Source organism: Pistacia vera, unplaced genomic scaffold (genome assembly GCF_008641045.1).
Source record: "Pistacia vera cultivar Batoury unplaced genomic scaffold, PisVer_v2 Contig72, whole genome shotgun sequence".
In the NCBI taxonomy this organism is placed as follows: domain Eukaryota; kingdom Viridiplantae; phylum Streptophyta; class Magnoliopsida; order Sapindales; family Anacardiaceae; genus Pistacia; species Pistacia vera.
The window spans coordinates 67,384-84,845 of record NW_022196579.1 but is presented as its reverse complement, the minus strand read 5'-3'; the positions used below and the strand labels follow the sequence as shown (position 1 = coordinate 84,845).

General features: G+C 38.1%; 2 protein-coding genes across 2 annotated transcripts; one reads left to right on the top strand and one right to left on the bottom strand.

The window, feature by feature from the left end:
- Positions 1–33: 33 nt before the first annotated feature.
- Positions 34–5,423, bottom strand: LOC116114690 (filament-like plant protein 7). Its single transcript, XM_031400825.1, has 6 exons — positions 5,358–5,423; positions 4,212–4,317; positions 3,984–4,131; positions 1,440–3,873; positions 1,286–1,346; positions 34–914 (listed from the first exon to the last, which is right to left on the bottom strand). The coding sequence occupies exons 2-6, from the start codon at positions 4,305–4,307 to the stop codon at positions 411–413; spliced, it is 3,243 nt and encodes a 1,080-aa protein (XP_031256685.1). The 5' UTR covers positions 4,308–4,317; positions 5,358–5,423; the 3' UTR covers positions 34–410.
- Positions 5,424–15,249: 9,826 nt separating this feature from the next.
- Positions 15,250–16,062, top strand: LOC116114684. Its single transcript, XM_031400819.1, has one exon. It carries the CDS (start codon positions 15,250–15,252, stop codon positions 16,060–16,062), a length of 813 nt encoding a protein of 270 aa, XP_031256679.1.
- Positions 16,063–17,462: the final 1,400 nt, after the last annotated feature.

Below are 17,462 nucleotides of genomic sequence, written 5' to 3'. Positions count from 1 at the left end.
AAAAAGCACTTCGGCTCAATTGACATGCCATAATTTCAATCAATTCTCAATTCATAAAGCTTTATGGTCCAACCCCACAACAGATGACCACTCTCTCGCGCAAGCTTTCAATACAGAATTACTTTGGATCTCCAGGGCATAAAACCAGATATATTTACATTAGCAACACTTAAGAGATGCTATAAAACAATATCCCTTCTCTCGCTCTAGTCTCACAGTAAAAGATCCAAAGAAGCCAAGTTTTCACCATTTCCAATCACCAAGGTGGAAAATTAAACAGCAAATGATCAACAACTGAAGCATGAAGACAACTGGATTTATTTCTTCATCGAACATGTGCTATTGCTGCTATGGCAGCAGTGGTTCTCCTTCAACTTTGCCATGGACCGTGGCTTCTTTATATTTTCTATTTAGACCATGGCTAACGGTTTAGATTTCTTGCTGCTCCCTTTCTTCCTTCTCAACAGTAGTTTCATCAGTAAACCAATTCCTCGTTTTTTGCTTGGCACAATAGCTAGAGAGCTTGCTGCAGTATTACTGGCTTTATTCTTTGAATCACGATATGTGTCTGGAGTGTGGACCAGTGCATTAGGATCATGTAAATAATTGCAATCCTTTGAGTCAAGAAGTGATGGTTTTGGTACATCTTCAATACTTAAAGTTCCTTTCTTATGGAAAGACTTGACAACTTCTGCCTTAGCACCATCTTCTGCTATCATTTGATCGCGTAAGGAGAAACGTTTGTTCAACTTCTTGTTAATAGCTGTAGTGGTTGCAGAATTGGTACTAGAAAAAACATTGTCAAAAAGCACTGCTTCCCGTGGCGAAGCCAGTGCCTTTAACTGTTTTCCCAGGTTTAAAATGGTCTCTTGGCACTCTGCCAACTTCACGGAAGCTGCTGTAATCTCCCAACCCTGCATATTTAAACAGCAGCATTCATGTCGAAGCAGTGATTTATTAATTGTTTTCTTTTCTCAGTTGCACTGATGGTTTTCCTTCTTAAAAGAGGTTGCAATTAATGCAAAATGTAAGATTTCCCTATGGTGAAATGATCTAACTATAAAATAATCTAGCTACATCTTGGCAGTCGTTATATGATGAAAGTCAATGAGTCACAAATTATGAAATGGAAGTGATCAAATTCTTTGGTACTAGTTAGTATAATTCATCAGACAAATGTAACTGTTTTCAGTTAGCTATTCTCAAGGTTTCTATGTAGGTGAATCTATTTTTGTGAACAAAACAATAAGTTAATTATAATGTGTAACAACTGATAATAACTTACATTTTGAGATCGCTTTCCCTCCTGATTTGTGCCATACTTTGGTGTTTCCTTCTTTGCAACACTGGGAGTTACATAACATGTAAATTAGAGCTCCTTTGCAGTCTAGGAAAATTTTTGTTTACTACAAAGGGAAACTGAGAAATCATAATGTTACCTCTCTAACTGGAGTTGAAGCTCAAGACATGTTGCTTCTAATTCTTCACAACAATTGTTTTTGTACTCCAGTTCAACTTCCAAAGATGAGAACTTCTGGAAGACCTCACTCAATTTAGCTTTGGCAACTGTAAGCTGAGTATCAAGATCTTCATTGATTGACTTCTGATTTTCAATCTGATCCTCGATCATCTCTTTCGATTCTTTTAAAATTTTCACTTCTTCTTTTAGTGCTCCAATGTTGTCTTCTGATTCACGAAGTTGTATCATCAAGGCCTTGCTCTTATTGGTAAATGACTCCAGCCTAGCTTCTATATTCCTCATCTCATCTTTTAGTCTCTTGTTTTCCCCTTGAATATTGCCCTGAATACGTTCTGTCTGGAATGAAACATTTTGGTCATGCAAAGGACTAGCTGAGACTAAACATGAAGATTGCTCTTCAGATTTATGGACTGTGTTTGATTCCAAAAGCAAACCATCCACTGCAGCTCCAACTTCATTTTCACCTTCCGGTTCATTCCAACCAAAATGCTTCATCTTATTCCGTGTGGTTGGAGCATCTTTAGGGGCAAAAGAATTGTTTATAATCCAGTCTAAAGCAAATGACAGCTCCCCAACAAATTTTTCAAGATCAGATTTTCCATTCAATAGATCATTACAAGTGCAAACCAACTTTTGCAAAAGAGCACTTAGTTCAGAACTCCTCCATTGAAAGACATGGACAGTGTAGTGCACAGGTGTCACTAAATTTAAGGAACTTCTATCCCTCTCTGAAAAACTATCTGAAGCATTATAACCAACTGAAGATGATATAGGGAATCCTTCAATAAGTTCAATGATTTTACGGATTGACTTGATCAGATTAGACTCAAGGTGTTGGCTGCTTCTTTCTTTGATTAACGTGTCAATTCCAGAATCTGCATCCAAGGAATGTGAGGTTGGAGATAAGTTTGGAGATTTCAAAGCTATTTCACCGCTAATCTGAAGAGCTTTCAGTTCTCCAGTATGCCTTGAGATAGCAACTGATTCAGCTTCAGAGACAGTTGGGTGCTTTATAAAACCCAAAGCAATTCTGATATCCTCTAGAAGTTCATTTAGACTTTGTTTTGAAATGTGTTTTTGCTTCAAAATTGTATTCAAAACAACCTGGAGCCAGTCAAAAGATTTTTCAGTGGCTATATCTTCTGAGTGGATCTCTGGTTTTGTCTCGGTAGGGTTGGAATGACTTTGTACCACTGGAACTAATTCCTTACCAGTTACATCAGGCTGACAGCCACCACCAGGGGCTGTTTCCAGAGAAACTATAGCTAATTTCTCCATCTCTACAAAGTCGTCCATTAAGCTCATGTCCGAAACATCAATAGGCTTGTGTTCCAGTTGATGCTTGAGTTTTCCAGCTTTGAAATGTGCCAATTCCGAAATTAGAGCATTAGCCCATGATCCAGAAGAGCTAATCCCATCATCACTTGCATTGTGAACCGGCATTATGGAAAGTTCACTAGATACAGGGCCACAAATTGCCAGCTCCCTAGGTTTCTGAACTTTACATAGCTCTTTAAGATGAGCCTCAACATGAGATAATCTGGAAGCTGTACGGGAATACATCATCCTTGAAGCCTGGAGTTCAGTGCTCTTCATAGTCACAGTTTCTTTCAGAGTTTTGTTTTCTTCTTCAATATCACGTAATCGCTCAATCAGAAGGGAATTGTTACTGAAATTTTCAGGAGAGAACTCCATTATGGCTTCTCTAACTATCAAATCTCTTGAAGGCTTCAAATTTCTTCTTTTCATCTCCATCTGATCCCTTCCCACGGTTTTGAATTCAGCCTTCACCTTTTCCAAAGCAGCAGGACCTGGAAGCTTTTTTCGCATCAAAAGTCGTAGTCTCTGACATTCTCCTTCAAGTTTTGCGATTTTCTTCACACTCTCCAAGTGTTGCTTATGTGCTGCATCAACAGATCGCCGGTTATACTCCATCTCATCGTTCCGAATCTCAAGCTCTTTCTCAAGAATGCGAAACTCATACTTCAGAAAAGCATTTTCTTTTTCTGTGGCATCTAATCTAGTCATTAGTGTATTAAATTCTGCTTCTGCCTGAGACTTGCTTTTGTGTAGATCTTCAATCTGTTTCTCTTTGACTAGGAGAGCCTTACTTAAATGACTATTCTCAGCAGCTAACTTCGCAAGACTTTTATTAGCCTCTGCTAAGTTATGTTCCAATTCTTTTCGAATCTTCTCAAATTCATTGGATGTCTTCATGACAGCATCATGTATCCTTTTCTCCTGTTCTTCTTGAACAAAGTTTAACTGCTGCTTACATTTCATCAATGCTGTATCTGAACAAGCTAATTTCTCTTCTGTAGCAAGTCCATGCCTCAAAGCTTCATTGAGTTCTTTTTTCAGGAAAGCTGTTTCCACTTCTGACTTTTCCCGGCCTAAGAAAATATATATTCATTGAATCAGAATATAAAAAGTAAATATTCAAAGAAGGGAAAGCTATGGAATATGGAAAAAAGTTGGCAGGAAAAGGATAACAGTGATTCACCTGCAACAGCTTCTTGGGCAAGTTTTGCATGTTTTCTCAGAAGGTCATCTTGAGGATGACAATCGAGGAGGACTGAAGCTAACTTCTCATTAAGATTTTTCACAGATCTCTCTGGTCCTACTGCTTTTTCTGTTGGAAGTTTTTGTACCTTATACAATGCATAACAAAAGTATATCAGAAACTTATGTATAAAAAGTGTGTCAAACGAAGTAGAGGAGATTCTGTTACCTCTTCATCAATTCTTTTCAGTGTAATGTCAACTTTGTCAGCAACAATAGTCTTTTCTGAAGATTTTTTCCTCCAAAGCCATGCCTTGTTGTCCATGATTTAGTTTCTGTGAATACAGAGATAAAATGGAATATTGTTACATTAAAGGTTTACTTTACCAAATTGAGCCATGTGGTTAATAAAACATCTATAAAAGAGAACCATTAATCCGAAATTCCCATGGGAAAAGAGAATATCAGTTTAATATTGGAAAACGAGGCAAATGTACACAATTAAAAACCAATAATTCATATCCTACAAGTTATTTAATGATTTTATGTGCAATCTGATGCAGACTGCAAGTTGAATAACTGTTTCTAACCACACTCTAGGACATGAAATCTACATGTATCATAATTGCAGGTAACTGCAATTTCATTGAGCACACGTGAAAGAAGAGAGAACCAAGCAGCTGGGTTCTGATTATGGTTATACAAGAACGACAACAACAATTAATGATAGTAAGATAATTATCATATACGATTACAATGCACGTTTGACTAAAATCAGATCACTTTAGTACGGAATGAGCAAGCATTAACCTCTTGGAGGAGCAAACCCTCTGATTTGATGGATAAAATAAAACTGCCCTTAATTTGCAATTTAGTATAACTTACAAGGATGCTCGGTTCATTTTCAAGGCAAATTAAAGTATTTGGTAAAATCATCAACCTCAGAGCATACATGATATATATATAGAAATGGATGCATGATCATTTAGACTTCAAATCCAGAAGTTTATTATGGCATATTCTTCAGTAAACCCGAATACAAGCTACTGTCGTTGGTTCTAGTTCTACAACCCATAATTAGCTTATTTTATCTTCATAATGATCAGCAAGCAGCACCAATGTACTTTTAACAGAATATTATAAGCAAACACTAGAATGATCCAAGAAAAAGAAAAGCATGGCACAAATGACTTTAAATGTAAAAGCCAACTCACTCAAACTAGTGAATCAAACACAGTTGTGCTTCAAATTAACCTCAAAACTTATGAGAGCCACCCACATAAAATAATTTACTCATCATTCTGTATAAGCACATGCAGCATATATACACACCCAAAAAATAAGGAAATTTTCCATTAAAACAAGTTGTTCTCACCTGCACAATAGGGTGGAGTTCTTGTATCGAAGCATAGAGTAAGAGAGAAAGAGAAAGAGAAAGAGAGAAAGAGAAAGAGAAAGAGAGAGTGAGTGTGTTTGTGTCTGTGTTGAAACTGAAACCACACAAAAAGCGGAATGAATGAAGGTGAGTACTAATTAACAGAGGACGATCATGCAATGCAAGGACTGGTTTGCATTGGATGCTACTATTCCACCGACACCTAATTAATTGCTACTAATTATTAATACTATATCTCCTCCTCCCAGTCCCCATAGATGAAAGAGAGAGAAAAGAGAGCACTATTCAGTACCCAAAAGAAAAAAAGGAGCAATGAGAATGCATCGCCAATGGTTGAAATGTTTAACACACTCTCTCTCCATCTGTTAAGGTATATTTGTCTTTGTCTTTGTCTTTGTCTTACCTAAAACAAATATCATTGTCTCTTTTAATTTTATGGTTTTACGTCCAATTCCCTGTTTCTTTTTATTTCTTGATTAATGTTTTAATAAAATATTATCATTAAGATAATATTTTTATTTTAAATTCAATGATATAAATCACCACTGGGTGGTCTAGTAATCAATTAAAACTCTTGAGTGTATTACTTAAGAGATTTTGAGTTGATTCACCTCGATTACTAATAAGAATGACCTCTAGATCTTTTATCTAATCGGTAATTTCAGGGTCTCCAATGATTAGTTAAGATACGTCTAAGTTGACCCAAACACTCCAGTGTTTTAAAAAACAATATGCAAGGATATAAGTTTTATTTTTATTAATAAAAAGACACTTTTAGTTAATCATCGGATACTTTTGACACATTTTATTGGTAGATAAATATTTCATATATTTTCTTTTAAATTATTAAAAATGTTTTTTAAATTATAAAAAAGCATTTTATATTCTTTTGGTTATAGGTTTTCAAATAATATTCTCTAAATGATAAAACTTATATTATAATGAAGGTTTTTTTTTTTTTTTATATATATAGTAAATTTCGTATGTTTGGCCTTTTATATGTGAGCATTTACTGGTTTTAGAAATGCGATCTTAATCTCCATTATTTACGAACCATGAGGCTATTATGTTTAAGTTTGAAGGAAATGACATTTTTACAATTTACTCAAATTTAATCAATCTAACATCCAAAGTCAAATATTTTGAGGCAGTCGTTGGGTAATTGAAACTCGAAAGAAAAAGTAGATAGGCATAGCAAAGAGTCTAAAGACGAGCGGTGATAAAGAAAAAGACAGATCGGGGTCAGGATGAAAGTAATTATGTAACGTAGATACAGACACGCTGTCACTCTCTTTGCTTTGCTGTGCTTTGTTAGATTTTCTTTTCTTTTCTTTTATTTCAATCCCTACCCTACCAACCTTCCTCCACTATTTCACCAAACACACACGCGCTTCACTACACCCTTATTACTTTACAGCTCGTCCTTTCCACGCTCTTTAAATGCGATGTACAATTAAATTCTCACTTCATCATTATGTCTCCATTATCATTACACTAATTACCTTTTAAAGTTAATCACGCTTTCGCCCTCATATTTCCTTAAATATCATTTCGCATGCTAATGAAGGGAAATTTCCCTTAACCCCCCCACGTGTTTCAGCCTTTCGTGAGCTCCCACTGGTTTCGTAAATTGGACTTTCATAGTCTACTCTAAACCCCATTCATTACATGTCGGTTAGTGAACAGTCATTAATTGGGAAATGACCATTTTACCCTTTTTCAACTCAACACCTAAGCCCCAATCCCCATTACTCAAAAAGGAAAAATGACCGTTTCTGGTCAAATTTACGACAATCTGATCGAAAACTGCCAGATCAGTGCATGGTCGACCAGATTGGATGCGACTAGTAGTGGTGGTCGACGGTCCTCTTGAATTGCTTGTAAATTGTTTTGAAATCAAGGACATTACTGTCCAAAAAATTAATTACTTAAGGGTAAAATTGTAATAGCAGGGTTCATGTAAATTAATTTCAAAACAACAGTATTATTGTCCATAAATTTTAATACTTAGGGTTAAAATTATAACAAAAATAAAATTACCAAGTAATCTCAAAATACCTAAGAAAATTATGGTATTACCTATATAACCAATAATAATTACTATTGGTTTTAAAGGATTACCAGAATCTTATATTACTTAACAACCAAACATGATAATGTAAGTAATATAAGATAGCATTACCTCGATAATGCGAAATAACCACCAACCAAACATGCCCTTAAGGGTGCGTTTAGTTTAAAGAATATTGGATTACTGGAATTTTATATTACCTTGAATATTACTAGGAATCTTTAAGAAAATGTGTTTGGTTAATTGGAATAAATTGGTAGGTATGTTATATTAATATGTTTAGTTAGGAGGAATAAATTGGTGGGTATGTTATTTAAATTACTAAATTGCCCTCTTTTCAAATATTAATATAATATTATTTTTATTATTAACTTTTAATAACTTTTTTTAACCCCTAATATTTCAAATTTAGCTAAAACACCCCCACTTATATAAAACTTTAATTTTAATAAACTCACCCCCATCACCCTGCCGCCACCGCAAACCGTCGCCATGGGTAGCCCACCATGACGGGAGGCCTCAATATGGCCTTTTCTGCCATCAATATGGCCAAAAACGGCCATATCGAGGCCTCCCGGTCACGATGGGCTGCTCACGGCGACTCTAAGTGACTTCCGGCGACTTCCCACGGTGGCCGACGGTGGTTTGTCTAGCGACAGGCAACAGCAGGTGAGTGGGGGTGGTGGCTTGGGTAAGCTGAAATTTGTTTTGATTTCAAGGGTAATTTTGTCAACAAAGTTAATTAATTGGGATAAAATGGTAAAAGCAAGATTCATGTAAATAAATTTAAAAATAAGGACATTATTGTTCTAAATTTTATTAATAAGGGATAGAATTGTAACAAAAAAAAAAAAAAGATTACCCAAGTAATCTTACAATACCTAAGAAAATTGAGGTAATCAGATTACCTCCAATATTACCAACAGTAGCCACTATTGGTATTTGAAGATTACTGGTATCTTATATTACTTGACAATCAAACATGGTAATCAAGTAATATAAGATGACTTAACTCCAGTAATCTCACATAACCCCCAACCAAACGCCCCCAAAGGATAACCCCTTTTACTCAATTAATAATTATGCTAAATTGTGTAAGAATTGAATTATGATAAGCTTTTATGTTGTAATAATATTAATACTATTTTAACCACAAGTTTTACTCCCTATTTTAACCAAAGATTGATTGTTTTCATTAAGTTAACATCTCAAAAGGGTAATAATTATTAGCCATGATTAATACATAATTTCATGCATTTAAACATGTTCTTCCTACTTAGGCAACGGAGAAAAGTGTCCTTGTTAAATCAATGGCACCGCCAGGTAAACAACATTATCTTATAAGATTAACAAGTGATAAATTTATAATACATAAACTCAATTAATTATATTCGAAAAGAAGGAACAATCATTTTACAAATGACTTGGCTTAATTCTTACTTTTATTAAATATATACATTCTAAACATTAATTACTTTTTTCTTTAAATAAAGAGTTTATTACAATTTCCCTTTGAGTTATCATAAAAATAACAATTTAATGACTTGGGTTTGATCAAACAGTTAATGGGTTAGTTTAATGACACAACAACTCAATATTCAATCTCCAACGCCTTAAATAGAATTTGAGCTTCACAATTTAATTTATTGTGTGTTGCTATGTTTTATTTTTAATTTTTTATTATAACCAGAGGTGTCCAATCCAGTTTATGCATACTTCAACTAATTTCTCGAGACTCTAGAACTACCGGCCGGATAAGAGTTTCAGTGGCTATCCCTAATAGCAACTAATGAGGGACTCAAACGCAAAACTTTTTGAATAATATACTAAAATCTCTATCGAACCACTCAGCTAACCAGGGTTGGTTTAATGACACATTGTTATACCATACAAAGTGGGGGGAAAGCGCTGAAAACGCAAATAATTTTAATTAAGATGTAATGGCCACTTAATCATGGAACATAAATTTTTAGAATAATGTGGTGCTATAATGAATAGAAAAAGCTATTTATATAATCATTAACATTGCCCCATTTATCATAGACTGTATTATCTTAACATCATCAAGATTTTCAGATGGATAATGTTATGTTAATCCATTTCATCTGCTTTCAGATGGATAATGTTATGTTAATCCATTTCATCTGCTCACTGCTTCCAAACACAATCCCGCATTCTTACCAGTAATTCTAGTCTCTAGTGACATTATATATATATTGATTTGTATAAGGATAATGTTATATTTACAAAGAAATCTTATAAAGATCTTCATACAAAGTGATGTGACAACAAATGAATGAATGAATGAATGAGTGAATATAATGAATTTGACTTTTTGTTTCACTCTTCCATTCATTTTTTACCACCTCACTTTATATAGAAGTCTTTGTAAGATTTCTTTGTAAGTATAGTATTATTGTTTATATAATTGTCAATCACAATCACAATCCTTATTTGTTCAGGTAAGAACTTGTGTCTGGATTTATGTATCCTACTAAGTTTGATAATATTCATTATAATGTCAAAACAATTTTTATGTTTTATTATGTATCTATATGAATTGATATTATTCTATTCCAAGATTCTTTTTCGATATCTTTTGTTGTTACGTAAAAATGCAACAACCAGAGATACCTAATCGACCACGGCGGGATTAGATAGATGTTTGCATGATTAAGAATAATCAGCTAGGAATGGATTAGTAAAGAGATGATAAGAGAACCAAAAAGATTTTTAAAATGGTTCGGTGGGTTACAACCAAGCCTACATTTACTGATATATTATTGCTTTGTATTTGCTTTACACATAGAGTGATTACAGGGAGAAACACGTTAAGGCGAGCTAAAATTTTCTCTAAGTCGTTTCTTGTTCTTGTGTGAATAATTGATCCCTCAAAACGAAGTTAGTCTCCCCCTTTATATACTTTGTCTGATAGTGGTTGGGAGTGGTTGTTACGGGATGGAAGCGACACATGGGGTGAGCTTGACCGTTAGATTTTGGCATGGTGTAGAGGACAGGTGACACGAATCTAGTCATCCAAAAGAACTGCATAACACCTTCCAATGAAAATTCATGATTGATTCCCAAATTGATGGGTTACCGTTGTGTGTGGTTTTTTCGCCAAGCTCAGGCCAACTAGAGGATATAGCTCAATCCAGAATGAGCTCGACAATTATGATTGATTGACCCAGCATAAGCTAGTCACAAACAATTCAAGGAATCATTCAATCAATCCTCAGATTACTTCAAATCCTAGATATTACAGGAACCACTGGATCAATAGTGATCACTGCGCAATTACATCGCCCAATCGCGAGGATATTGGAATTATGATTCAAATCAGTTGTAATCCCTTGAATTTTGTTTCTTCCTTTGTACAAATATTGTATATAAACCCCCCTCGGACAATGAGAAAAGGGTTACGAATTTCAGATAAGAATTGCATTGTAAGCTCCCACAACAAATACAAAAATGTAGTGGACGTAGGCTGTTAACTTGGTCGAACCACTTTAAAAATCTCCTTGTTTTTTGTTCATTTCATTCATATTCATCACTAATTATGACTAATCATGCACACATCGGTTCCAATCTCGGAAAGGTCGATCAGATCTCGCTAGTTGGTGCAAAATTTTATACTAACATTTTGGCACCATAAGGAGGGTCCCGCCAAAATTTTGAAGATTTCGACAAACGTTCACTGTAATTTATCTGTTCCAAGACCGAAATGGTATACACCAGATCGAAAACTATCACCAAAAATCATGAGAACATGGAAACCACCCACCAGGAGGTGCAATAGGAGAACGTTGGATGCTGACCACCTGTGCCGCCAACTCAACACACCGCAAACAACCAGGGGGCAGGGACGTCAGTGTTAGAGTAGGTGCCTTAGAGCCAATCAAATATTGTAGAATTGACTCTTTGTAAAAATGTTTATTGATCAATTAAAAGGCATTTTATACTATATCACGTAAATCATCATTGTATGTATTGATATATGTCCTTAAAATAGTAGAACCATGACGACGGTATCAAGTGTTTTAAATCTTTATAGTGAGGACCCTATGAGGTCATATGGTGGCCATTTTAGAAATGTCCGTAGCCCCAGTATTATTCTGAAGTAAGGGCATAGATAATACCGTAAGACTGTCATAGTGTTGAACGACCCTGTCAAAAAGCAGTGACTGATCTCACTTGTCAAGGTTGTTTGGTGACAACTTGGTGCAACACGTAGGTGCTTGCTGTAGGCAAGTTCACTGGATTGACTTACCAGAGGATTCCATATGAATGGTAACCCCAGTGTCATAGAACAAATCCTTTAACGAATGGTAATGCATGTGATCCTTAGACTTGAGATCACCGGAGCGCCTTGTGCACCGATTAGTGTAGTTTGACACTAGCCTAACGCAGTTCTATTCAGAGCTACAATACGATGGTGATTTGCTACATCAAAGAGTGTATCAAGACTATGGTGGATAGACAGAGATTTCATCACTCCCGGGTACGGAAAAAGTTATCTCACGGCGTAATTTAGTAAATGACAATTACACTAAAATTGTGGCCACAGTGGGATTGAGTTGTTATTCTATCTAGTTTATAATACAAGTTATTGGTCCAATAACTGAATACACAATATCGAGAGTAATCAAAGGTTGACACTATTTCTATGCCTCGGTCTCGTCGAGATAACGGATGATGAAATGATTGAATTGTATGGTAACCATATCGTTGACAGGTAGCTACTTTGCTGAATCCGAATCTATCGGGTGGCCATGATGCCTTGCTAGGGGCCAATTTTGGTCTGTGTTTAGTGAGACGATTAATTGGTATTAATCGCGATACTACACACTGCCGGTAAGATGAGAAGCCTATGGGTCACACACATAAAAGATAATTTAAGAGCCAGGAAGTTAGAAGGGCGTTTTCGTCTTTTTGGACAAAAGGGTATTTTGATAATTTCACAGTACAATTAAATTTGCTGAGGTCGTAGCCTTTATTTAATTTGTTAGAAAAATTAAATAAGTGAGATTACATTTAAATATGTGTTCGTGTACATTTAAATAAATTATCATTATTGTTAAATGTTAATATATATATTAAATATATATTAATTGATTTTAATTGAGATAATGATAAACAAAATTAAAATATCTAAATGGAAGCGTTTGGAAACAAGGGGTGTTTGGGTTGGAGCCCAAGCCTATTCCATAAGGGAATAGGACAATTAATATTACACTATAAAAGTAAAAGTTTAATTGAGAGATAGAAGATTCATTCATTTTTCATTTTTCAAAGAGAAGAAAAAACTACAACACCCAAAACACTCTCTCACGCCAGATTTGGGTTTTGGTTTTAAATCAAATACTCTTCATTTCTTCTTTGTTCTTAAGGCTGAAGAGGATCTAGCAAATCCATCTTTAGTTCCTTACGATTATCTTCGTGTGGACTACATCGGTTCGATCCTACACTTGGGTCGGTAGCGAAACCCATTCCAAGACAAGTTGGAGGAGCCTCCAAACATAGGTATGGTTTCTAAACCTTTAAAATGATTTTCTGCAGATTCGATTATAATGTATAAACTATAATTTTTGTACCCTGATCTTGGTTCTAAGGAACGATCTATCATGCTATTAATTTTTGTTTTCCACTGCGTCAATGGATCGTTTCCTAACAGTCAGCCCCCGAGAACGACCAGCTGATGGAGATGATCAGAACAATGGTTGCACAGGCAGTGCAATAGAACATGGCTAAGCTGAGGAACCAACAACCAGCTGCCCAGAACCATGACCAGCCACGTTTCGCCAATGCAATCCCAACAGGTTTGAATTTTGCAGGTGGAGAGTCTGTTTCGTCACCGCTAAGGGGCGATCAACACCTCCAACCTCGCAGACAGCACTCCACACACGAGCATGAGTCTCGCAGGTAAACAAACTCTGGGAGGCTGCCAAGGAAATAGTCACTGAGGGATAGTAAAGGCGACAGACACCACCAAGAAGCCCGGTGGTATCCCCACCATTAGCGTGTTGGTTTTAACCCACTCCCCAAGGCAAGATTAATCTTCACAGGCTCGCGAAGTGAGTCATGTGTGTCAATCCGGTTAATCCGGTTATGACCGATGTCGCGAGCAACGTACTGATGAACATGATAGCACATATCAACCCAACCATCATGCCTCGACCTCGCGCATCAATGCGCACGCTGGAGGAGCTTTGCAAGCAATAGACTTGCAGACTCATTTGCTTGAGGTGAGGCTTAACAGAGCCAGCCAGGATAACCAAAATGAAGACATAGATCGCATGCAAAGGATGCTTGACGATCTAAAAGCTTGCCAGAACAACTTGGCAGAGGAAGTAATAAGTTCTCTCTTTACGGAAGAAGTTCATCAAGCCCCGCTCCCATAAGGGTTCAGGGCATCGAAAAGCAAGTTTGACGGGAGAGGGGACCCTAAAGACCACCTCGACAACTTCAATGACCTGATGGAGCTACACTAAGTTAGTGACTTGGCGAAATATTGGTGCTTTGCAGTCACATTAGTCGGAGATGCCAAGAGGTGGTACAAAAGGCTCAAAGCGAACTCCATCAACTGTTGGCAACAATTCTCCTCGTTGTATGTACAGCAATTTCAGGCGAGGAAGCAGTTCACGATGCCGCTTAGCTACTTGAGCAACATTCGCCAAGAGCAAGATGAATCACTGACCTCATATTTAACGAGGTTCCAAAACAAGCAGGCAAAAGTCCCTGACGCCCTCGAAGAATCCATTCAAACTTTGTTGATCGCAGGGATCAGACCTAACACAGAACTGTGGAAATAGCTCCAGAGTGAAGATCATGTGAGCCTGGCCAAATTCTACCAGATGGCCGTGAAATACCAGTGAGTAAAGATCTCGCTAGCAGCACTAGCCAAAAGCTCAACGCGGGGGGTCTCGGACAGGAGACAAGATCGCCCCTCAGGTAAGTGTGGGGGTCATGATTACAATACAGGGATCGCAACAGGTCCCAGAAGAAACAGCGGTGACAAGCAACCTTTCCCGCAGTATGCAGAATACACACCCATCACTCAAGACATCACCCACATCTAAGAAGTGTCTCGAGAGGCGAAGAGAGTGCCCGCTCCAAAAACGATAAGGGGGCTCCGGGTAGAAGAGACATGTAGAAATATTGTCAATACCATAGATATGTCAGGCACAACATGAATAATTATTGAGCCTTGAAAGATGCCATCGAAGACTTGATAAGAAGAGGCCACCTGAAAGAATTTGTTAAGGTAGAACTGGCTCATGAAAACCCTGGCGAGCGAAGTAGTCAGGCCCTAAGACAGGTTTAGGTTCCAACTCAACAGGCTCAACCAAATCCCAATGAAGTCTTCATAAATATGATCTACGGAGGGCCCGACATAACAAGGAGCTCGAGACGGGCTCGCGAGCAGTATGCTCAGGAAGCGAGGACAGACTCGGTCTCTCGAATAATGAGCTACAAGAGGAATCCACCCAAGTGGCCCAAACAGGAAAGCGAGGTAGTGGGGTTCACAGTTGACGAGTACGAAACATCTCCACGTCATAATCATGATGCGATTGTAATCGTGGTCAAGATCGACAATGCAAGAATGTTAAGGGTTATGGTCGACAACGAGAGCATGGCAAACATCATATTCTTGGGTACTTCCGAGGAATAGGATTCACATAAAGGAACCTGCAAGCGTGCCCCTTGCCATTCTATGGGTTCACTGGGGACAGCCTAGTTCCCAAATGTACTATCGACCTTCCTGTAACTCTGGGGGAAACAACAAAGGTCAGAACAGTGATGGCGGAATTCTTAGTGGTGGACTGCCCGACCACGTACAACGTCATCCTTGGAAGGCCAATCCTGGATGATTTAAGCGCAAGCACATCGGTGCGCTACCAAGCAATGAGATTTTTGACTTTCGGGGGAGTTGTGACGATCAGGAGTTGTACCAAGGAATCTCAAGAATGCTATAACCGAGCTATAAACGCTGCACAGAAATGGCCACACCCAAAGACAATGATCATCGCAGAATCCAAGTTGAACCCCGAGCCACTAAAGGACATTATAGATCCTCGCATCCATAAAGAAGAGCCCGCAGTTAGACCGACCGAAGAGTTGCTAAGAATAAGTGCTAGTGAGGAAGATCTAACTCGCGTGCTAAAAATCGGCAACAACTTGACCAGAGAAATGGCTGATAATCTGGTCGAGTTCCTAAAATGGAACCTCGACGTATTCGCATGGGTGCACACAGATATGGTTAGGATCAGCCCCGAGGTGATGTGCCACATGTTGAACCTCGACCCACAGGCTCAGCCCATAAGGCAGAAAAGAAGGGCCATTGATGCAGAGCGCTCTCAGGCACTCAAGGATGAAGTTGAAAAACTCCTAGAAATCAACTTCATCAGGGAAGTCAAGTACCTCGACTGGCTCGCCAATCCAGTCCTAGTCAAGAAGTCAAACGACAAGTGGCAAACTTGCGTCGACTTCACGAATTTGAACAAAGCCTGTTTGAAAGACAATTTTTTGCTACCATGGATTGACAAGCTAGTAGATGTGACAGCAGGAAATGCACTATTATGCTTTATGGATGCATACTCGGGATATAACTAGATCTCGATGCACCAGCCTGATGAAGAGCATACTTCTTTTATTACTGATCGTGGAATTTATTATTACATGGTTGTACCGTTTGGCCTCAAGAACGCTGGGGCGACCTACCAATGCTTGGTGAATAAAATGTTCACCAACCAAATCGGCCAATCCATAGAAGTATACATTGACGACATGCTCGTTAAATCAAAGGTCGTCGAAAGTCACATTAAGCACCTGAGGGAAATGTTCAACATCCTCATAAAGTATCAAATGAAGCTTAATCCATTGAAATGTGCTTTCGGGGTGAGCTCCGGAACATTCCTATGCTTCCTCGTGAACCACCGGGTATAGAAGCTAACCCGGAGAAGATTCAGGCCCTACTTGACATGAAAAACTTGACTAGCATAAAACAGGTGCAGAGCCTGACTAGACGTGTGGCCGTACTTAGCAAGTTCGTTTCCCAAGCCACAGACAAGTGCTTACCATTCTTTGAGACCTTGAAAGGGAAGAAGGGTTTCAAATGGACAGAGGAGTGCGAAAGATCTTCCAGGAGCTGAAGAAACACCTCAGACAGCTTCTTATACTATCAAAGCCTATCCAGGGTGAGCTGCTACTACTATACTTGTTGGTATCAAAATCTATTGTCAGTGCGACATTGGTAAGCGAAGAGGGAGGAATATAATGGTCAGTGTACTATGTGAGCAAGAAACTGCTCGACGTGGAGATAAGGTACCCGGAGATGGAAAAACTGGCATACGCCCTTATTATTGCTGCCAGAAATCTACAACCCTATTTTCAGGCACACTCCATCCATGTGCTGACAAACTACCCCTTGAAGAAGAGAATGCAGAAGCCCAAGGCATCGGGTAGACTACTCTAGTAGACGATGGAGATGAGTTAGCACGATATCAAGTATATCTCGAAGACAACGATCAAAGGCCAAGCCAGGCCATGGCAGATTTTATATTTGAGTTCTCCTATCAACCAAAGGCTAAGTCAAGCCCACCAGAGGCAGATACCTCGGGAGAGATCGAGCAACAAAAACCAAAGAGTGACGACCTATGGTTATGGACTCTATATGTAGATGGCTTCTCGAATGAAAAGGGAACAGGAGCGGGCCTCTTGCTTGAAAGTCCAGAGAGAGGCCCAATCAGAGCCGTAGTAAAGTTCAGGTTCAACGTCTCCAATAACGAAACTGAATATGAGGCATTGCTCACAGGTATCTGTCACGCCAGGGAAATGGGGGCAAAGTCCATCAAGATCTATAGTGACTCATATCTCATGGTCTATCAAATTATCAGGGAATACCAAGCAAAGGGAGATAGGATGGCCTCCTACCTCCAACAAGTAGAGACTGAGCTCGGATAGTTTAGATCCTTTACCATTCATCAAATCCCAAGGGAGAAAAACTCGTAGGC